General features: G+C 41.1%; 1 protein-coding gene across 10 annotated transcripts in view; it reads left to right on the top strand.

The window, feature by feature from the left end:
• The window catches only part of LOC108276302 (protein phosphatase 1 regulatory subunit 12A), a 60,448-nt gene extending 36,307 nt beyond the window's left edge, over nt 1–24,141 (top strand). For 5 of the 10 annotated variants that reach the window (XM_047160246.2, XM_047160243.2, XM_047160244.2 and 2 more), the window contains 5 exons: nt 7,041–7,145; nt 7,446–7,490; nt 7,858–7,908; nt 11,109–11,175; nt 23,710–24,141. In XM_047160246.2, the coding sequence (XP_047016202.1) occupies nt 7,041–7,145; nt 7,446–7,490; nt 7,858–7,908; nt 11,109–11,175; nt 23,710–23,796 (355 nt within the window). In that variant the 3' untranslated portion in view covers nt 23,797–24,141. The other 5 variants (XR_008397990.1, XM_017487876.3, XM_053686216.1 and 2 more) reach the window with 5 other exon arrangements.

The following is a 24,141-nucleotide window of genomic DNA, read 5'->3' as shown; positions in this document are numbered from 1 at the left end:
AACCTGATATTGGTATGTGTTGCCTCCAGACGCAAATCACAGGAACTTTCTGTGACTGAGCAATATTTCTATGTGGAAATATGCATCTTTTAGATCTATCATCAAAAAACAGTCCTCAAACTGAATCTGTGGAAGATAAGTTTGAGCATCAGCATCTTGAACCTGTATGTCCAAAGTATGCAGTTCAGATGATGCAAATCTAAAATTGGCCGCATACTCCCATCTTTTGTGCAGACCAGAAAATAACAGCTGTAAAACCTCCCTCACTCAGGGAATGGGGTACATGTTATATGGCCCCTTTGTCCAAGAGGGATCTTACTCCCTGCGCTAACGTCGGGCTCTGCTCTGTGCTGACTACTGTGGTGAGCACACCTCTGAACCCTTTTCTAGAGTAGACTGAACCCATGGAGACACATTTGACAGTAGTTTCCATGCTGCCAGATGGTCTTTTAGTTAACTTTTTCACATTCTATTGGAGGGAAAGTATCAGATTCTCATTGCCCTGTGACAGCTCGCTGACCAGAGAACACTGAAAACTTGGGACAGCCTTGGCTAGGGGAGGCCCTACAGTAGTACTGGGGGCTAACTATACTAACAACCTCATGTCCCCTGATATGTTCCTCTACGTCCCCTCAGGACCACTCCTCCTTTGTCTTCTTGGCCTTTATGACCATTCTCAGATCAGGCCTAGTAGCAGGCCGCGATTGTGGCTGCCCAGTTGCCCGGGCTGTCTGTGGGGGGGAGACAGGCTTTCACACGTGCCTTCTGTGCCTCCCTTGCACTAATGCTGGCCCAGGCTCCAATCGTGGATGCCCGGGTGAACTCGACACAACTGGGAAGGAACTGGCTGAATGCCACCATATGTCAAGCTCACTCAGCAGGTCTGCTTGGTAGGCCTGTAACACTGCCATTGTATGCAGTGACCCACAACCAAGACCCACTACCGCATTGGCCTTGCCCACCAATGCTATGGTGGCCTTACATGGCTTGGATGGCAAAGCTTCCCACCCTAAATTACCTGCTGTTGCTGGAGAGAGGTAGCTCACAAGCACCTCCTCCACCTTCAGCATAGCTAAATAGCCATGCCATTCATTCCCCATGATGGCTGAATCATCCGACATCATGGGGTTATAAATATGGCTTATGTATGGTTTTCTCCAGAAGCACAATATTTTGTCATGCACTTCTGCAAAAAGTGTTCCTAAAACAAACTTTTTGCCTATTTATAGGTTTTTATTTATCTCAGGTAATAGACATAGTTTCAGTATGGTTGAACCTGAGTGACTATTTAAGGTATTCATTTAAGGCATTCATTTCATATCAGCAGTACATATCAGCAGCATATACAGCAACCAACAATGTACAGTCCAACTATGCAAGTAGCCCATGTACATATCGCAAATGTACAATATCATATACATATTGCAGCTGTATGGTATGATCAGTGTGGACATATAAGAAAAGCTTTGAAGCAGTGATGTGATTTGTGAGCAGTGCAAAAAGTACAGTATGGTACCCATATGAAAACAGTGTAGCAGTGTATTTGTAGTGTAGTCAAAAGTAAGGTCAAGGGAGGGGGTGGCTAAGTGTTGTACAGCCTGATGGCTGTCGGCACAAAGGAACATCCGAAGCGTTCCGTCTTGCACCTGGGGGGAGCCTGTGTCTGAAGGAGCTCTCCATCTGTTGTAGCTCAGCATACAGTGGATGAAGAGGATTTCCCAAAATGGATCTGATTTTGTTTCTTATTCTCTTCTCCACCACATTCTCCAGATCGTCCAGTTTGTGACCAACAACAGATCTGGACTTCTTCATCAACTTGTCGTCATGTATCAAGAAACTCTGGACTCCACTTCCCATCAGCCACTGCACTGCATTAGCTGTCACATGACCACCTGCACCTGACTCACGTTTGGTTAATGAGCACTCGTGTGTGTATATATAGTCCTTGTCTGCACTGTTTGGTGGTCTTTCATTGTTCTAGACTCTTGTTGTTTATGTCTCGGTGTTTTGTTCCATGCCACAGGGTTATTCAAAGTTGTCTTAGTGTCTTTGTTTCATAGTATGTTTGTTTAAATAAATGTTATCATCTGCACTTGCTTCTGGCTCACCTCGATTCGTGACAGAACGAAAGACCCACTATCAGAAGCAGCAGATCGCCAAGATGGACGCCTGGTTTGCAGCATATGCGGAGTGGTATATAGGACTACTGGAGCAGGGAAGAAGGACAGATGAACTGCTCGCTCAGAATAACCGCATGCTAGGCCTGCCGCAGCTGGACAGACCATGCACTAGGCCACACCCGGCGTTCATAAGGGACTACGCCATGTCACGCCGACCAGAGGAGGAGTCTGTGGTCAGGGCGGAGACCCACTCCCACCCTCTCTCCCCTATTATGGATCTCGCTCAGCCTTCATGTTCAGTGGAGAACGTCGCTCCGCTTTCATGCTCCGCCGAGGACGTCGCTCCGCTTTCATGCTCCACCGAGGATGTCGCTCCGCTTTCATGCCCCGCCGAGGACTTCGCTCAGCCTCCCTGCTCTGCTGAGGTCGTCGCTCTGCCACACCGGCTCGTCAGAGGTCATCGCCCCGCCTCCCTGCACCGACAAGGACGTCACCTCACTTTCATGCTCTGCCGAGGACGTCGCCCCGCTTTCATGTTCAGCTGAGGTCCAAGTCAAGTCTCCAGTCTCTGAGGTCCAAGTCAAGTCTCCAGTCTCTGAGGTCCAAGTCAAGTCTCAAGTTCCTGAGGTCACGTCCAAGCCTGCTGATCCAGTAGACCAAGCTCCGCTAATATCTAAGCCTAACGACCAAGTTCTGTCCACGCCCAAGTCTACCGACCCGGTCGCCCAAGTTCAGCCCACGCCCAAGACTGCTGACCCGCACAGCCAAGTTCTGCTCACGCCCCAGTCTGCTGACACGCACATCCAAGTTCTGTTCACGCCCCAGTCTGCTGACACGCACAGCCAAGTTCTGTTCACGCCCCAGTTTGCTGACACGCACAGCCAAGTTCTGTTCACGCCCCAGTCTGCCGACACGCACAGCCAAGTTCTGCTCACGCCCGAGTCTGCTGACACGGCCACCCAAGCTCCGCCCATGCCCAAGGTTCACCTGGTGACCTCAGAGCCTCAGCCTCCCTGTTCAGCTGTGGTCATCGCTCAGCCTCCCTGTTCAGCTGAGGAAGTATCTCAGCCTCCCTGTGCCATTGTGGAAGCCGCTCGGCCTCTTGGTTCTGCTGGGGACATTTTGCCCAGGGGGCCAGGACCACCAGATGGAGGACGTATAATTTTGGGCGCTCCGGGAGTAGTGCCCTTGGGGGAGGGTTCTGTCATGTTTCAAGAAACTCTGGACTCCACTTCCCATCAGCCACTGCACTACACTAGCTGTCACATGACCACCTGCACCTGACTCACGTTTGGTTAATGAGCACTCGTGTGTGTGTGTGTGTGTGTGTGTGTGTGTGTGTGTGTGTGTGTGTGTGTGTGTATATAGTCCTTGTCTGCACTGTTTGGTGGTCTTTCGTTGTCCTAGACTCTTGTTGTTTATGTCTCGGTGTTTTGTTCCATGCCACAGGGTTATTCCAAGTTGTCTTATTGTCTTTGTTTCATAGTATGTTTGTTTAAATAAATGTTATCATCTGCACTTGCTTCTGACTCAACCTCGATTCGTGACACTTGTGTTTTTTTCAGCCTCCCCAGAATTAATTCCACCTCCCCAGCATGTCATAGCAAAGAACAGGGCACGGGCAACTGCAGACTGATAGATTATCTGCAGTAGCTTGCTGCTCACGTCAAACGACGTGAGCATCCTTAGAAAGAACAGTCTGCTCTGTCCCTTCGGGTAGGGAGCCTCACTGTTTTCCAACCAGTCCAGCTTGCTGTTGATGTGCACTCCCAGGAACTTGTACGAGTCCACCTTCTCTATTTTCTCCTTCTTTTGAGTTGTAGCTAAAGTCAGAGGTGTATATAGTGAATAGAAATGGTGAAAGCACAGTTCCTTGAGGTGCGCCAGTGTTGCACATCACCACATCTGACAGGCTGCCCTGCAGTCGGACGTACTGTGGTCTGCTGGTGAGATAGTCCATGATCCAGGCCACCATGTCGTGGTCTACCTGCATGTCCCAGAGCTTTTCTGATTCCTGTATTGTCCTCATCATCAGGAGTGTGTGAATGTCCATTTGAGCTCTCAGGGGTGGGGCTGTCAAACTTGTTGAAAAACTGGTTTAGCTCATTTGCATGTTCTAGGCTGCCCTCCATGGCTGGTCTGGAATTTTTAAGCCCAGTAATCCTGTTCATGCCCTCCCATACCTCTTTGACACTGTTCTTTTCCAGCTTGCACTCTAGCCTCTCCCGGTAGCTGTATTTTGCTTTCCTCAGCTCCCTCCTTAGCTCCTTTTGGACTGACCTGACCTCCTCATTGTCTCCTGCCATGAATGCTCTCTTTTTCCTATTTAAGAGAGCTTTAATGTCTTTGTTGATCCATGACGCTTGTTGTTTGAAAAACAGCAGACCTTCTTTGTGGGTACAATGCTTTCCTCACAGAAGCGTATGTAGGGCGTAATACACTGGGAGAGTCCCTCAATGTCCTCTGCCTGATCCTCAAGGAACAGGTCCCAGTCTGTGGTCTTGAAGCAGTCCTGCAGGGCCTTTCAGCCTCACTGGATCACACCTTCACGAACTTGGTGGTGACAGGCTGCTGTTTGACTACAGGCTTGTACACATGTGCAAGATAGATCAAGTTGTGGTCTGATCTGCCCAGAGGGGGAAGGGAAGTGGAGCTGTATGCCCCCTTCACATGGGCAGACAGCTGGTCCATGATATTATTCTCTCTTGTTTTGCATTTTACATATTGTGTGACGTTTGTAAGGGTTTTAGAGAGGGGGGCATGGTTGAAGTCCCTGTTAATAATCATGAGTGCGCTCGGGTGTTGTGTCTGAAGTTTTGCAGTGGTGGAGTGGATGATGTCACAGGCGCGTAGGTGATGTCAAGTATGATAAGAAGCCTTAAGGTTTTGTGCCAAAATTGACTTGTATTTGGAGCTATTCATTATTCCCTCCATCTTTATTAAAGCCCTAGTTCCCGCTGAAGTATGATGCTGCCACCACCATGCTTCCCCATGGGGATGGTATTCTTTTGGTGATGTGCTGTGGTGTCATTTTTTGTGCCAAACATATCTTTTGGTATTATAGCCAAAAAGTTCAACTTTGGTCTCAGCAGACCATAACACATTATTCCACATGGATTGTGATATTTATTTATTTATTTATTTATTTATTTATTTATTGGTTAATAAAGGCTTCCATTTTGCCACCCTACCCCATAGCCAAGAGATATGAAAAATTTTGTCACATGTAGGTAGCAACCAGTACTTGCCAGAAATTGCTGCAATTCTTGCTGCAGAGTTGCTGCAATAATTGCTGCAAAATGTTGCTGTATGCCTCAGTGCAAGGTGTGCATCCTCACAGCCTGGCCACTCCCTCCTCCTCATCACATGGACATTTTTTCTTTTTCTTTTTTTCCCCTAAAACACATTTCTGGTTGTTTGTCACTTGATATTGATATTTTGCAATTTCACAATAAAGCTGAAAAAGTTTCTGACAGGATTTAACTTATTTAAATTATACAATTATTGATGAAAAAAGAATAAAAGTGGTATGGTTTAAACACCAACACAGCCAAGAAACTCCTGGCAAATTATTTGAAAACAGGAACTATGTCACAGGACTCTGCCAAGTACAATCTAAGTCTGCCAAGTACATATTTACAGTAGTTGGGATTCTTTCAGATATCACATAAGTAGTCACAAGATTGCATGGATTGCCTGACTGCTAATTTATTTTGGATTTATGACTTGAGCCCACAATTTTCCACACTGGCAGTCGATCAAAGGTGCTAATCTATCAAGCGCATAAGCAGTTTTCTGTATTGATTTTTGATGTGTACACAGGGTGTGCCATCTTTGTTTTGTGAAATGTGAATTCCAGAGCAGCCCTCTGTTTAATGGGAGCTTGGTCTTGAGGGTAACTGGTGATTGTGAGACTACATGACTCAAGCCTGAGGCATTTACCAACCAAAAGCAGGAACTGGGTGATGTCAACAAACACGTCTGAACACATTAGCCTAACTTCAGACCCAGTGACAAACAGTGTGTGAACCCCTAGACAGTCTTCAGTGATCACATTGGTGTAGATGCCTTTTGGACAAGATTGCTAAGAAATCTGCAAAAGTTGAGAATAACTGAGAGAAACTGTGGACGCGGCCTCTGAAAGTGTCTTGGCCTAGTCATAAGCTAAGAGTAGCATCATTGCCCTTGCATATCAGACCCTGCTTTGCTTGATGTGCCACAGCACCTTCAAAGATTTGATTTCCAATCATAGACAGTCAGTAGATTGCTCACTTAACTTTCTGTCTCTACTCAGTGTACAGTGGTATTCTCTGAACCTGAATGTCTATGATTCAGACAATGGTACTGATAATTGCTGTTCCATTGACAGTCATGTGGTTTCCAGCATTTGACCCCCAAGCCCCACTGCTAGGGGATGGTCATAATCTCTGTGACGGCAATGGGACAGTATGCCATCACAAGTACTATGGTACATTGCCACGTCACTGCCTGTGGTATTGAGAAGATGTAGATTTTAAGTCTGGAAGACGTAAATAGCATAAAAAAATTAACCAGTTTTCTCCTACAATTAAAATGAACAGACGCTAACATTGTCTTTTATGATGTACAACAAAAACACCTCTCTTAAAATCTCAGAAAATGTAGTTTAGTGTTTAATGACCGTTTAAAGAGCTCTATCCTCTGAGTGTTCAGAAGCAGTTAAAGGATGCAGTGGCTGGCTCCATATGTCTTGGCAGAAGCAACTGCTGTCCTTCGCAACCCCACATCCCTTTATGTTTTCTCAATTCATTTAGACATTTAGAAATGTCTGTCATTACCAGATTTATTTTTGATGAGGCACAATACAACAAATCATTTTGTTGTTAAAGATACATAGACTAAACAAACTGGACTCAATGCTTGGTGGTTTCATTTTGCTAGCTGTATGAGGAGGCACTGGCAGAGAACGAGAAACTCAGGGCTTGTCTGGTGGATAGCAAGCAGAATCTGGCCAAATTCCGCTTGCAACTGGACAAAGTCACACAGGTAAGACCACACAAATTCATAGACAGAGAAAGCAATTCATTTCCACTACCTATAAAGGTTAGGATGTCCCCTAGCTTCTTGATAGCCTTAATGTTCTGTTTCTTAACCACTGAATTGTTCTATTTCACAATATCCGATTACTTGTAAATCACCCAGTAGCCGCAAAGATTTAACTATTATGTTAAAAAAATAGAATAAGTTTTTAAAATTATTATTATTTTGTACTTTTTTTCCAATAGTGTGCTGGGAACAGCAGTTATTTCATATTTATTTATTTTATTATATTTGTTTGTGTTTCAGAAGCAGGACAGAATATCTGAGAGGTCCAGTGTATCAGAAAAAATGGTATTTACTATCAATATTAACTGTCAATATATTTTGTATTATAAATTAATATATGCTACAAGAGCTTACCTAACATTTACTCAACTATGTTCAGCAAACAGTATTTAAGTGGTGGTTTGGCCTAAGTAATTGATGTTTTAACATTTACATGAAATTTCTGTATGGGTGTTTAAATGATTTATCATTATTTAATAAACACAGTATTGATAAATAAGACTGTAACATTTGAAAATATGGTAAAAGCTATTTAAGACAATTGATGGCTCTCAATTTGTAACCTCACATGGACATGCTGATTCTTTCTTTCTTTCTTTCTTTCTTTCTTTCTTTCTTTCTTTCTTTCTTTCTCTCTCTCTTGTTTGTGTAGGAAAAGCAGGTATTGGAGAAGAGGGTGTCTGACATGGAAGAAGAGATTAAGGTAAGAGGTATACCACTAAAACATGCAGATTGTCATGAAGTGGGAATGAAGGGTTTTAATAAAACCCAAGTGGCAAACAAACAAATTCCTAAGAAATACTCAGAAATGTGTGGCAGCCAAAAAAAAAAAGCCCATAAGAAAAAAAATCAGTAAACGGGCATGAAATAGACCAGACCATAAAACTGAACCAGGCTATGCTCATTAGCATGGAATCCATATTGATGCAAAATGGTGGCACAGTGATCTTATTATTATTAGGGGGCCAAGTACCAAAAGTGCATAGGCACCTTCTAGAAATTGTTTGCTTTCTTCTTCTTCTTCTTCTTCTTCTTCTTTTTCCACATGGGAGTCTATGGCAGCCCATAGGATGCTTTGTATGCTTTTTATTAAGTTTGGCACAGTGATAAGACAATCTCAGCAATTTTAGTGCAAGCCCTCTAGTGCTACCAATAGGGCAAAGACAATAATAACTCTGCAATACAAAGTCCTAGAAATGTGACTTCACTTCTGATTCTTTTGGTCAAGCCCAAAGAGTTCAACAGATACCATTATGTCAGTTTTCACCATATTGGTGTTTCCTCCATTTAATAAACAACAACAAAAAAGAAAAACCCAGTTGTTTTCGCTTCTTCTCCCACAAAGTCTGTCCACTCATCACTAAAACATCACAAAAAGGAGATGAATGTGAACCTTGTGATATATTGTGACCAAACTATGTAAATAACTGAAGGACTTTATGTTAAGGGACTCCACGAAGTTTTGCAAATTTGTAAAAATCCATTGAAAGCATAGAGTGCTGTTCTTTTTGTACAACTTTAGTGCACTAACCATTAAAGTTGGAAGAGACCATCAGACCAACCTGAACAATAATTGTTTCTCAGCCTTGTGATATGATGGATGCACAAACAAATTTGATGTCAAATTCAGCAGTAGTGTGATGTATTTTGACCAAACTTTTAAAATGAGTAAATGACCTTGTAGTAAAGGAATCCAAGTTTTTTTTTTACTCTAAATCCCCTCTATGGGGTGCTATAATTCCCACATTAACAGTAAAACTGCTGATGAATTTTGAACCGCTTGAGATGCAGCAGCAACAAGCGTTTATGGTCCCAATAACTCTGTGCTTCACTGCTTATAGATATATTTAAGGGTCCAAGCATGTAGTGCTGGGACTTTATTGTTTTTGTTGCAATTTTCCTTATTAGGAAGCCTATTGTTTTTGTTAGGATTTTTACGGGTCCAAGCATGAAGTGTTTGTAACCCTTTTGGAATTGATAGGATTTTTATGGGGCCAAAATATGCCTCTGCATACCTTGTTCTATTTTCCTGTAAAAAAAAAAAAAACCTTTCTGAACTGATCAATTGAACTGCTCAATTTTCTAACTATACATTCTTCCACACCCAAAAAAGAATACCTTCTCTTTGAGAAAGGCATCACTTTTGGAATTTAGAGCTTGGATTCCATTCATAATATTACAGCTCTGGGTCAGAACAGAACTGTCTGTTGAGGTCAAAAAGCATTTGGTCAATCACTGGATAAAAAAGGAAGAACAGAAATCATCTTTACTTAAGTATGTTTGCCCTCCTCGCACCATTTTAGAGAGAACACAATGTCCACTAAGTTGTGAACTTGGCTGTGTGTGACGTTTTTCAGCTGGCTGTTCTGAAATATTGCACTCTCCAGTAACAACATACAAAAAGTGCCTAGATGTTAAAAATGTGTTATCACTGCTCATTATCACACCACAATACAAGATTACTAATCTGTAAAATAAATGAACATGAAACATTCATTTCAGTTGAAATTTTATTAGCTTACTTGTGGAGATTGCAGAGTGATGCATGACAGTGAAAAATGACCTGCAATCATCCTGAAAATAAGTTAAGATAAATTTTTTATAACTGCCACTGGCCAGTGCCACCTACTGGACAAAAGTAACAATGACATGCTAAAAAATACTTGCATCTAACTGCCATTTTTTCTACTCCTCCTCCTACAAACTTTGTCCAATCTTCACCAAATTTGACTCACATCATCGTGAGACCTGTCTGAACAAAAGTTATCAAAGGAACATTGATATTCAAAATCATTCTCCTGTAACATGCTGGCAAATGCAAGAACCAGGATGTAAGTGGTGTAGCTCAGCCATTCATGAAACCTGATAATATCTTCAGGACCACATCCTGAATGTACACAGAACGTTTCGTGGCTGTACCACCTTGGTGATATATTATTTGAAGAGTGAGTGTTAAATTCGCAGTTCTTTTTTCCTATAGTTCCCTAGAGTATGCAGAAGTGAAAGCACACCAAGATCTGAAATTCAAGTTTACTTCCTATCAAACATCTTGGATTTAGTCAAAAACTGTTTGTTTTTGTGCTACTCCTCTTACAAATTATGTCCAATCATCACCAAATTTGACATACATCATCTTCAGGCCACACCAACATCTGAAATTTATGTGTACTTGCTTTTGACAATCTTGGATTTTGTCACAAACATTTTTTGGCTACTCTTCCAAAAATCTATGTCCAATTAACACCAAATTTGGCATACATCATAGTCAGACCAACCTGGACAAAATATATCAGCCACTAAACCTGAAGTGAAGCTATATCTCAGCAACAACCTTGCACACTGACACAAATCTTGGTATGTATTTTCAGGACCATGCCCCAAGGCTAAGCAACTAATTTTGTGACTGCACCACTTACTATGTGTGACTACGCCACTTACGCCACTTGTGACTACGCCACTTACTTACACCACTAGTCAAAAGTTACAATAACATGTAACAAATGCTTCCATCTAAGTGCCATTTTTGGTACTGCTTTTTTGCCAAATCTTCACCAAATGTGGCTCACATCATCCTGTCTAAATAAAAGATTATTATTAGGGGTTTAAGCACATAGTGCTGAAACACTATTGTAATTGTATTGTAACCAAACCAGTTCCAAACGATTCTATGGAGTCTCACTATCAAAAGTTATAAAAAAAAAGTTTGAACTTTCGACTCGAGGTAGCTACGGTATGTAAAAAAATAGGAAGTAGGCATGGCATAGGCATCTAAGAGGTTTGTGCAAAGTTTAAAAGAAATTGGGCAGCATCACAATTTTTGAAGGTTTTAACGATTATATAACGCATTATTGTCAAAATCCATCTACCCATCCATCCATCTCCTATACTGCTTATCCTTTTCAGGGTCACTGGGAACCTGGAGCCTATCCCAGGGAGCATCGGGCACAAGTCGGGGTACACCCTGGACAGGGTACCAATCCATCACAGGGCACAATCACATACACATTTTCACACCCATTCATACACTACGGACACTTTAGACATGCTTAGTGGTTAGCACGTCACACCGCCAGGGTCGGGGGCTCGATTCCCAAGGCTCACACAGTGTGTGTGTGTGTGTGTGTGTGTGTGTGTGTGTGTGTGTGTGTGTGTGTGTGTGTGTGTGTGTGTGTGTGTGTGAGAGAGAGAGAGTGTGAGAGAGAGAGAGAGAGAGAGAGAGAGAGAGAGAGAGAGAGAGAGAGCCCTCCAGTTATATATTATGAGGAAAGAAGGCTGTGAAAAATTGTCTTTATTGTTTAACCTTTTTAATATTTTGTTCAAAAAGTTGACTAAAGAATACTCTGCTCTCATGGACATCACACAATTGCAAACATAACAGTTTTACCCCCAAAAATATCATTGTTAAATATAGGTGTGCAACAATTATTAGCACCCCTATGAATTCATGAGGATAATATATTTGAAGTATATTCCCATTGATATTTAAAATTTTCTAAGTACACCTGGGTGACTAGGAACAGGAAATTGTTCAACCATGACTTCCTGTTTCACAGGGGTATAAATATGAAGGGGAATTTGACACATAGGTCAAATTCCCTTAGTCATTCATAACAATGGGCAAGACCAAGGAATGTAGCTGTGATGTGTGGCAAAAGGTGGTTAAGCTTCAAAAAATGGGAAGTGGCTATAAGAAAATAGCACAAGCATTGTGAGTGGCCATTTTAACCATCAGGGAAATTATTAAGATGTTCCAGTCAACTGGAAATGTTATGAATCAATCTGGAATTCAATGTGTGTCTTTATTGTCTCAACACACTGTGAAGAGGATGTGAAGAGGATGGTTCAAGTGGACAAAAAAAGTGGCCAAGGATCACAGCTGGAGAATTACAGAAATTCATTGCGTCTTGGGGTCAGGAAGTCTCGAAAACTACAATCCGAAGTCACCTACATCACATGTTTCAAGAAAAAAAGCCTCTACTCTCATCCAAAAACAAGTTCAATTCAGTTTTCCAGACACTACTGGATCTTCAAACTGGCTCAGGGAAAGCAGATACAGGAAATGTATTAGGAGGTAGGACATTATTGTTTTCAATCAGATATTAGGTCCACCCATGGGTGGTGTCCCTTTGTCCACAATGAAGAATGTAGCAGGAGCTGTGTGGTCATTTAGGGAAACATTTGCAGACAGACACCCAAAAACAGGAATTGGAGCGTTTGAACACATTACAAACCTGGCTGTGGGTTACGTCAGTGCAATGTTATTGAAATGGTGTGCATAAGTGCTGTGAGGCAGGATAGAAACAGAAGACCCAGTGTCAACAACCAAATCCACCACACAAGTCTGAGTCAGAAGTAGATAGTCACTGTGCTTGTAATGCTAGGAGTACGGGCTGAATACATATACTCTCCTGTGTTAGGCAATGAGTAGAATATCCTTTGTCCCTCTGTTCTGAGGCAGTGAAGCAGCACAGCTCTCCATCTTTCATCTGGCCAGGCATCCCCGGTAGTATCGACGAATTGTAGGTAATTTTCAAAGAGCCACATCCATATGGCGAACCGCACAACAGGCTCACCAGGGCAAGGCAGAAAAAACTCGGAAAAGGCATGTTAGCAGCAGCCATCTCCGCGATCAGCAATAGTAAGAAAAAAATCCACAATCCTCGCCGCCAATTTGTTGCGTGTATCGGAGGTTATTAAACAGCAAGGAAGATTAGACATTAATAACAAACATTACCGACTTGTTTAATGGAACAACAACAACAGCAGCTTCCACTGCATCATTACATCACTTCCAACATGAGCCCGAACAGTCCTAACTCCCTTTCATAATAGTAGTAAGTAATAAAATATCACTTGTGAACACAACACTTTTGTAAACTATAATTGCCCCAAACACATAAATAAGCATCACACAGCATGTTAATTTCCCTGAAACCCAAAAATAAATATCCCTTTAATTGCCCCAAGTCCCAAATATAAATGCCCTCCTAGCTGCTAATTTCCCCAACCCCCAAATAGGAAACCCCAATGGCTGCTAAATGCCCCTACAGCTATAAATGCTATACCACACTGCTAAATAATATTGCCCTAAATGAAAATATAAACAACATCCTGACTGCTAATTGCCGCAAATCCCAAAAATAAATATCTGCCTGTGAATTGCCCCAACACCAAAAATGTAAATACCCCTTTGACCTCTAATTGCCAGTAACCCAAATAATAACTTCCTGTCTGCTAATTTTCCCCAAACGAAAAAATAAATACACCAGTGGCCTCTAATTGCCCTAAACCCAAAAATCTGTGAACCCATGAACTAGGGTCTAGGATCTAGTCTCTGATTTTCCTCTTCTTCTTCTTCTTCTTCTTCTGCTTCCTCTTATTATTTTTATTATTCCACCTGATTTTCTGTACGTATCTCCTCCTACAGCTGAAGATATCTACAACGAACCAACTGTAACATGTCCGGTCTGATCCAGAGAAGTATGCTTATGTACAGCTTTTGGAAATATTCATCTGTTCTTCTTCGACACTTGTTTTTCATTCCTTTTTTCCACATTCACTTGAATGGGATTTTATTTGTTATTCTGTAATTTGTTTAATTCTCAAGCTACAACCACCAAAATTCACATAGTCAAATTTGGGTACACCAGGACCCATCATATCCAATTATAGACAGATACACTCATCCTTCTCTTTCTATTTATCCTTCTTCCTTTTTCTATTCATTTGAGTGGAGAAAAGCTAGAGTGGATGGTCACACATCTCTAGCTTTGAGTATAAATTGTCTGAATCCACATTTTTATTTAAAATCCTTATACTTTCACCTATAAACTCCATTTAAGCTTTATAGTAGAGATATTCCACATTTCTTATCATTTTAAATAAATATCTTATCATTTTAAAATACATTTTTACATTTACAGCATTTGCCAGTCACCCTTACCCAGAGCGATTTACATTTATCTCATTTATACAACTGAGCAGATGAGGGTTAAGGGCCTTGCTCAAGGGCCCAGCAGTGGCAGCATGGCAGTACTGGGATTGGAATTCATGACCTTCTGATAAACAGACCAACATCTTAACTACTGAGCTACCACTGCCCATTTGTCATGTTATAATCATTTGTTTGGCACTAGGGGCAGTAAACTGCTTGATTAATTTCAACGCAAAATTGGGCTTTTACTAAATGTTAATGTGTTTTTAATCAGCCACAGATCCAATTATTTCTGCTCAATCCACACATTTTTTAGCATGTGCTCAATCAGAAAAGTGCTCTTACCTGAACAATGTCATCATTAGTTAAGCGACTGGGGAAATATTTTGAGTTGAGCATTTGTTTGTAGTAACAAAAATCAGCTGACATGTATTTTTTAATATGCAGCAAATAATATTACACAAACTGACTGTCAGTTAAGAGTTTCAGAATGTTAAGGGCCAGTCTCTTTGTCTCACACACACACACATGCATGCATGCACACACAGAGTCTTTTTCTGAACTTTGACACAAATTGTCCTTTCACGACAAAAGTAATTATTTTACAAGTGACAGTTAAAAATAGCAAGGACAAACAAATCCAAAACACAATATCAAGGGCAAAATCCAGGAATATGAAAATGGCCAGGCTCTGTGCAAACAGATATTCAGAGGATGATACTATAATCATCAATACAATGAGGAAAGAAATGTGGGTCAAACCCAGAATAAAGGCTTGGTATCTTAGATGAGTTAACAGAGATGAATGAATAGTTCACAAGTCTTAGTGCTGAGCATGCTTATGTAGTGTGTGGTGGTAATAGAGTGCAATCAGTAATCGGGGGAACTTGAGCATGTGACCATGGGATTCATCCGAAGTCGTGTACTATGATAGGCGGCACTGCATTCGATGTAGTACCTACTGCACGGCCGTTGAGACAGTATGTACAACCCCAATTCCAAAAAAAGTTGGGACGCTGTGTAAAATGTAAATAAAAACAGAATACAATGATTTGCAAATCTCATAAACTCATATGTTATTCACAGTAGAACATAGAAAACATATCAATTGTTTAAACTGAGGAAATGTACCATTTTAAGGAAAAAATTAGGTCATTTTGAATTTGATAGCCACAACACATCTCAAAAAAGTTGGGACGGGGGCAACAAAAGGCTGGAAAAGTAAGTGTTACTAAAAATAAACAGCTGGAGGAACATTTTGCAACTAATTAGGTTAATTGGCAACAGGTCAGTAACATGACTGCATATAAAAAGAGTATCTTAGAGAGTCTCTCAGAAGTAAACATGGGATGGAATCTAGATAGAAGCATATGTTGCTCTAAAATCTGTATATGCCTTTCAGCATTGATGCTGCCTTTCCAGATATACAAGCTGCAAATTTCATAGGCACTAATACACCCCCATTCCATCAGAGATGCAGTGAACTGAGCACTGATAAAAAGCTGGATGGTCCCTCTCCTATTTAGTCCTATTTAGTTTAGAGGATGGGGCGTCCATGGTTTCCAAAAAGAATTTCACATTTCGTTTTGTCTGACCACAGAACAGTTTTCCACTTTGCCTCGGTCCATTTTAAATGAGCTTTGGCTCAGAGATGACAGCATTTCTGGATCATGTTCACATATGGCTTCTTCTTTGCATAATAGAGCTTTAACCAGCATTTGTGGATGGCACGGTGAACTGTGTTCACAGACAGTGAGTTCTGGAGGAGTTTCTGAGTTCATGCAGTGATTTCCATTACAGTATCTTGCCTGTTTTTAATGCAGTGCCGCCTGAGGCCTGAAGTTCACAGGAATGCAATATTGATTTTCACCCTTGTCCCTTGCGCACAGAGATTTCTCCAGATTCTTGGAATCTTTTGATGATATTATGTACTGTAAATTAGGGATGCACCAATACCACTTTTTTCAGACCAAGTGCAAGTACTTACATTTGGGTAGTGGCCGATACCAAGTACCGATATAAGTGCTTCACACTTTTCGGAATGCCCCACGTCTGAAGCATGTCATCAAATGCACCTGCTATGGCTTGGCCAGTGTGCGAACCCCTAAACTGCGTTGCTTGTAAAACTAATCTCTGGGGAGTAAAATCCTCATCAATCCACTGTGCTGTTAAACTTATAAGAGACATTTGGGGTGACACTGCTAGTCGAAATATCAGTGGTGAAGCTGAAGGCCGAAATCTCCTGCAACAGGTTCCTGATGTGCTTTTTCACCAAGTCATGCAGCTTTGGTAATGTGATATCTGTAATGTGGTGACGGCTGGAAATCTCAAACCTCGGCTCAAGTACACCAAGAACACGACAAAATCATGTATTATCTACAACTGACAACGGTTGGTCATCATGAGCAATGAACTGGGTAAGAGCATCTATTATTTTTACTGCCCGTGGGTTGTCTCTGGACTTTTCTCTCACTTCTCCAGCATTTGCTGCAAAGTTGGTTGTTTCTATTTCCCCTGCTAGCATTAGCAAACTCTTTGCAATCTGTGTTATGACTGTTCTTTAGATTTAATCAAATTGCTTGTGTTAAATGAGCTATTTTTTACCCCTCCTCTTGACAGTTTAGCAGAGCATAGTTTACAGTCCGCTCTACTTTTATCATCATCACTTATCTTAAAATATCTCCAAATTGCTGACATTGCTCATCTTCCGACTACCTGCTCAACTGACGAGAGGTTAGGCTATGTCCTGTTGTCATAAAGTGGTATCAGTGCGGTTGTATCGAGGTAGTTTTTCAAGTACGAGTACATGAGCACAGTATTGGGCCAACACTCGAGTACTGGTATCCGTATCGGTGCATCCCTACTATAGATGATGAGATATTTATAGTCTTCATAATTTTAAGTTGAGGAACATTATTCTGAAATAGTTCCACAAATTCTAGACACAGTTTTTCGCAGATTGGTGAACCTCTGCCCAACTTTACTTCTGAAAGACTCTGCCTCTCTAAGATACTCTTTTTATACCTAATCATGATACTGACCTGTTGCCAATTAACCTCCAGCTGTTTCTTTTTAGTAACACTTACTTTTCCAGACTTTTGTTGTTCGGTCCCAACTTTTCTGAGATGTGTTCCAGTCATCAATTAAAAATTACTTAATGTACTGTCCATCAGTTGCATACTCCAAAATCTCACTGGAAGAGCTATACCATCTGGGTATTTCTCACCTACTGTTTCTCGCCTACTGACAATTTGGACATACTACCCCTCTGGCGTACTGCTTTTCACCTACTGTGTGGTAGGGTAGTATGCAATTTTGCATGCAGCCTAGGAGTTGAAGTCCATGGTAGCCATTTTTTAGTCAGAGGTGCATTCTGGGAAATGGAGTCAGATGCCGAATTGGGCGTTGACATGATACTGATATGCATAAATACCACTCTGCTTGCTAATTGCCATAAAACACAAAAATACCCCTGCCCCAAACCTCAAATATAATTGCTCACTGGCTACTAAATGCCCAGAACTACATAAATCCCCCATGACTGCTAAATACACACAATCCCCCAAATAAATATACCACTCAATGCTTAATACCCCAAACCCAAAAAAATGCCCTCTAATTTCCTGCATGTAAATATAATTACCAACCTGATTGCTGCTAATTGCTCCAACCTGAAAAATAAATACTGTTAATTGCTTAAAAACCTAAAAATAATACTCTCATGAATTCTAATTGCCCCAAATCCAAATTTAAATACCTCACAACTGTTTTTTCCCCAAAGTCCAAAAATAAATGTCTCCTGACCTCTAATTTCACCAAACCCCAACTAAAAATACCCAGCTAACTGTTAATTCCCCAAACCCCAAATATAAATACACCAGTGAATGCTAAATGCCCCCACACTCATGAACACCTCATGATTGCTATGTACGCTCAAAACCCAAAATAAATATACCCCTGAATGTTTAATGCCCCGGACCCCAAAAAATAAAGACCAATCTCCTCAGTTCTCTTAAAAGAGCAAAGACTCTTTTAACTAACTGCACTGGGTGGCAGATATTGTCCTAACTGCCTAGCAATGCTCTAGCAACATATTAGCAACATATTAGCATATTAGGAATCTTGTTTAAGCTGCACTTTCTTCAGGAATCTGTCTGCATTTTCTTCAGGAAGGGCACCTTTGTAAATGTATTATGTTGGTATAGATCCCATACAGGAATATCATGCTTGTGTTTTGGGGTAATTTTGGAAGAATGATTAGCACATAGCAATGCTCTGAAGTGGGTCATTTTTCCATAGGGAATAGGTCACAGTGCTTTTATTTTTAAATCATTAGGTCATGCCATAGAAAAGGCAGGATTCAAAGACATGAAACTCAATCATCATGTAGTACATGTAGTACATAACTGTAACCTAACAACACTGAAGTAGCCAGCTGAGTTTCCTTAAGAACCGACTCGCTACAACCTTGCAACCATCAGCGATCATATTAAAATCTCCTAGAAACACAATAACAACCACCTGGGACCACATAACAGCAACCCTAGAACCCTGCAGAGTTTCCTTTGTAACCAGCTAGCTACAACCTTGCAACCAACTGGGATCATATTGAAACCTCCTATAAAAATCATGAGTTGTGCTCATAAGGATTGGTTTTGTTTTGGTGTCAGTGTGTAACATTAAACAATATGTCAAGCATACGAGGCAACAGCAACAACAAAACTGTGCAAGAAACATACAGTGCAGCAGCATCAGACAGTGATGTAGACATAAATGATCATTAAAAAAATTAAATTGATTAAATTCTCAAGCTACAACCATGAACATTATTATATAATGTTTTCTTCCTTTGTTGTCCATTCATGTGTATGGGATTTTATTTAAACTGCTGTTATTTATTAAATTCTCAAGCTACAATCACCAAAATTCAAAGGTTCAAACCTGGTACACCAGGACTTGTCAGATTTACAGACAGGTCAACAGAAGGAAGAACAACCCCGCCCCCAAACCCCCACCCACACCCCGTCCCACTGCTTCCCAAGTTTGTACACTTCTTTTTCTTTTTTATAATCTACTGCTGGGATGTTGCAGTAGATGATTAAAAAGAACCCAGCAGTATTGCCAGATGCCCGAGCCAGAATAGAGAACACCAGAAATGGTATGAGGAAGCAGGAGCATGGCAAGCAAACAGGCATTCATGCTAATCTAAATACTAACCCTAGCTACCCAGGTCTACCATCTGTTCTCCTTTCCAGTGTTTGCTCCCTTGATAATAAACTGGACTAGGGGAATATACAGCATCAGTGACTGGCTACATCAGTAAGTGAATAGATGATGTGACTTTTTTCAAGACCATTATCACACATGCAAACCAGAAACTGTGGATGACTGCTGGAAGTGCAATCACTATTGAAAACCTGAGATATTGACAGATAGAATCTACAGTCACTACCCAAACACCAAGGACATGTATGTGACGCGTACAAAGCCTCGTCATTTTAGAGCCGAATGTGTACGGAGGCTAAACATTTAGAGCTTTCTCCGTAGAGGGCCAATACTTTCGAAACTCAATGCTTATGCTGAAACATGCTAGCATGATGCTAAAACATGCTAGCATGATGCTAAAACATGCTAGCATCATGCTAAAACGTGCTAGCATCATGCTAACATGTGCTAGCATCATGCTAACCCATGTGAAAACATGCTAGCATGATGCTAAAAGATGTTAGCATGATGCTAAAAGATGTTAGCATGATGCTAAAATGTACTAGCATGATGCTAACACGTGCTAGCATGACGCTAACAAGTGCTAAAACATGCTAGCATCATGCTAAAGCATGTGAGCATCATGGTAAAATCGGAATTCCCGCTACGGAAGCTCAAATTCAGAAAATTTCCCACAGACTTGCATTGAGTTTCGAAAGTATTTTCAAAAGTAAACAGAAAGCGCTAAAAGTTTTGCCTCCGTACACATTCGGCTCTAAAATGTATTGGCACCCGATCTGTTCAGCTCACAGAAGTATTGGCACGCTATCTGGCTGGCTCTCAAAAGTATTGGCACCCCGCACGACCAGCTCTCAAAAGTACTGGCGCCCTTGACAGTCGGCTCTAAAAAGTATTGGCGCACTACACAGCCAGCTCTAACAATGCTGGCGCCCTATCTGTCCGGCTCTCGAAAGTATTGGCGCCCTTCGCCATCAGCTCTTGAAAGTGTTGGCGCCCCGTCCCTGTTTCACCACGGCAAGCACCACTCACATTTTCTTCAGGAAATGTACCGGTCTAGTTATAATTCTTCTTCTTCCACCAAAACTTCAGCGCATAGTTCCATAAATGAGGTGTCAAATCTATCGGCTTATTGAGGAGAGGTGATCTATGATGATCAGTATTCAGTATAATAATAATAATAATAATAATAATAATAATAATGTGTGAGTGTATATATATATATATATATATATATATATATATATATATATATATATATATACACACAAACTATATACTGTCTTTTGCTGCTAATTAGACAGTGAACAGGACTTTAAACAATAAAATAGACAGTGCAGTAATACTACAATTAGACAGTAGACATGACAATTGACAATAGAGAGTGTGATGAAGTGTGATAAGTTTGTGCAAGCAATGTTCAATATACTGTACAAAAACATTTTGGAGTAGTGGGTTGGGAGTTCAGCTGGGGTGGTTAAGTATCTGGATAGTATATGGAAAGATACTATGCCAGTGTCATGTGATACTGAAGGTGATGGACCTGTAGTGCCTCTATGATGGCAGTTTCACAAAGAGGTGGTTGCCTAGATGTTTGGGGTTATTAGCAATTTTCCCAGCTCTCCTCATTCCCCTGATACAGTGAGGGAAAAAAGTATTTGATCCCCTGCTGATTTTGTATGTTTGCCCACTGACAAAGAAATGATCAGTCTATAATTTTAATGGTAGGTTTATTTGAACAGTGAGAGACAGAATAACAACAAAAAAATCCAGAAAAACGCATGTCAAAAATTTTATAAATTGATTTTCCATTTTAATGAGGGAAATAAGTATTTGACCCCCTCTCAATCAGAAAGATTTCTGGCTCCCAGGTGTCATTTATACAGGTGACGAGCTGAGATTAGGAGCACACTGTTAAAGGGAGTGCTCCTAATATCAGCTTGTTACCTGTATAAAAGACACCTGTCCACAGAAGCAATCAATCAATCAGATTCCAAACTCTCCACCATGGCCAAGACCAAAGAGCTCTCCAAGGATGTCAGGGACAAGATTGTAGACCTACACAAGTCTGGAATGGGCTACAAGACCATTGCCAAGCAGCTTGGTGAGAAGGTGACAACAGTTGGTGCGATTATTCGCAAATGGAAGAAACACAAAAGAACTGTCAATCTCCCTCGGCCTGGGGCTCCATGCAAGATCTCACCTCGTGGAGTTGCAGTGATCATGAGAACAGTGAGGAATCAGCCCAGAACTACACGGGAGGATCTTGTCAATGATCTCAAGGCAGCTGGGACCATAGTCACCAAGAAAACAATTGGTAACACACTACGCCGTGAAGGACTGAAATCCTGCAGCGCCCGCAAGGTCTGCTGCTCAAGAAAGCACATATACATGCCCGTCTGAAGTTTGCCAATGAACATCTGCATGGTTCAGAGGACAACTGGGTGAAAGTGTTGTGGTCAGATGAGACCAAAATGGAGCTCTTTGGCATCAACTCAACTCACCGTGTTTGGAGGAGGAGGAATGCTGCCTATGACCCCAAGAACACCATCCTCACCGTCAAACATGTAGGTGGAAACATTATGCTTTGGGGGTGTTTTTCTGCTAAGGGGACAGGACAACTTCACCGCATCAAAGGGACGATGGACGGGGCCATGTACCGTGAAATCTTGGGTGAGAACCTCCTTCCCTCAGCCAGGGCATTGAAAATGGGTCGTGGATTGGTATTCCAGCATGACAATGACCCAAAACACACGGCCAAGGCAACAAAGGAGTGGCTCAAAAAGAAGCACATTAAGGTCCTGGAGTGGCCTAGCCAGTCTCCAGACCTTAATCCCATAGAAAATCTGTGGAGGGAGCTGAAGGTTCGAGTTGCCAAACGTCAGCCTCGAAACCTTAATGACTTGCAGAAGATCTGCAAAGAGGAGTGGGACAAAAACCCCTCCTGAGATGTGTGCAAACCTGGTGGCCAACTACAAGAAACGTCTGACCTCTGTGATTGCCAACAAGGGTTTTGCCACCAAGTACTAAGTCATGTTTTGCAGAGGGGTCAAATACTTATTTCCCTCATTAAAATGCAAATCAATTTATAACATTTTTGACATGCGTTTTTCTGGATTTTCTTGTTGTTATTCTGTCTCTCACTGTTCAAATAAATCTACCATTAAAATTATAGACTGATCATTTCTTTGTCAGTGGGCAAACGTACAAAATCAGCAGGGGATCAAATACTTTTTTCCCTCACTGTAGCTTTGTAGGAAGAACAGTCTTTGCTGTGCTCTCTTAGAGTGATAGTTAACGTCATGGGAAAAAGAAAGTACACCTTCCTTCAATTCTATGTTTTTGTTTATCAGGGCCTAAATTGTAATGACTAGGCTTAGAGTTTGCTTGCCAGCTTTGGTGACCAGAGCAGTCTGCCAGCTAATTAGTCTCAATCCATCTCACCTGTCCCTTGCTCTGTTTAAGGGAAGCATGCCACTCACTCGATGCTCCGTCTTGAGTTAATTTTGTAAGGGCAAGATTGAGCTGGTATTGATCATTTTTAAAAGTAGAGCTGTACTCTAGCCTTTCATGTAGAACCCCCTTTATCAACAATAACTTTAAGTAAACTTTTTCTGTAGGAGCTTACCAGTCTCTCACATTGTTTTGAAGACATTTTGGTCCACTCTTCTTTACAACATTGCTTCAGTAAATTGATGCTTGAGGGCATTTGTTGATGCACAGCACTCTTAAGATTGTACCAAGATCTGTTGTGTGTTTCTGTTTTCACATGAGGTTATTTGTTTGTTTAGAAGTTGGTGAGGACCACACAGTTGTTTTTAGGCTCTGATAAATAAAAACATAGAACTGAAGGAGGGTGTACTTTCTTCTTCCCATTTCTGTATGTTGACGACTCAACCTTGGAAGTGGCTGAACCATTGATATGACAGGTTTGACTGCTATTGGTAGTATCTCCCTAAGTGTAGGTATCAGATCAAGTAAGAGAATATTACAATTAATAATTGTATTTTTTGACTAGAGTAAAGGATTTCAATCACTTCACCATGGGTTATATACATACTTTCAATTTTGGCAGTTTATTTGAATGGTACTTTATAGACTTCATACACATTCATGAGCAATGCATACATATTTTATAAAGCAATGCTGGAGGTTTTCAAAAGACTGTCAAGACTCTAGGTGATTTTAGAGATATTTTATGAAGTGCATTGATTTGTCTTTGCATGACACTTTGCATGGCACTGTGTAATAAACACTGACATTGAATTAATCTTTTAATATTTTCTGAAGCCAATATTATTTCAGGTAGCATTTTTTAATATTTAAATAATTTCTGGATTTCCTTAGGTTTTGACAGAGCTGAAGTCAGATAACCAGCGCCTAAAGGATGAGAATGGGGCTTTAATCAGAGTGATCAGCAAACTTTCCAAGTGAGGCTATGTGCACAATCACACTGAGATTCAAGAGATTCACTTATTTGAAAGCCTTCACTTGCTTCTGACCCTCCCTTTATAGTTTTCTGAACATTAATGAACAACCCCACAACAGTTAAATGATTTGTCCTCTCTCCAATTTCTCTGACTCTCTCTAAACTTGCTTTGTGATGAAAGATATTACAAAGATAATGATTGACTTAAAATGACCTGCCTTACCACTTGTTGCAAAATTCAACAAAGTGTTCCTTAACTGTCTCTCTTAATACATTCCAGGTTGTTTTTGTACTGCCAATTTTGTACTGTCAACCTGGAAATAAAGTGAACTTGGATTTTTACAAATTGA

Source organism: Ictalurus punctatus, chromosome 15 (genome assembly GCF_001660625.3).
Source record: "Ictalurus punctatus breed USDA103 chromosome 15, Coco_2.0, whole genome shotgun sequence".
NCBI lineage: Eukaryota > Metazoa > Chordata > Actinopteri > Siluriformes > Ictaluridae > Ictalurus > Ictalurus punctatus.
Note: the sequence above shows the minus strand (reverse complement) of the source record. Positions and strands in the feature narration are given on the sequence as shown.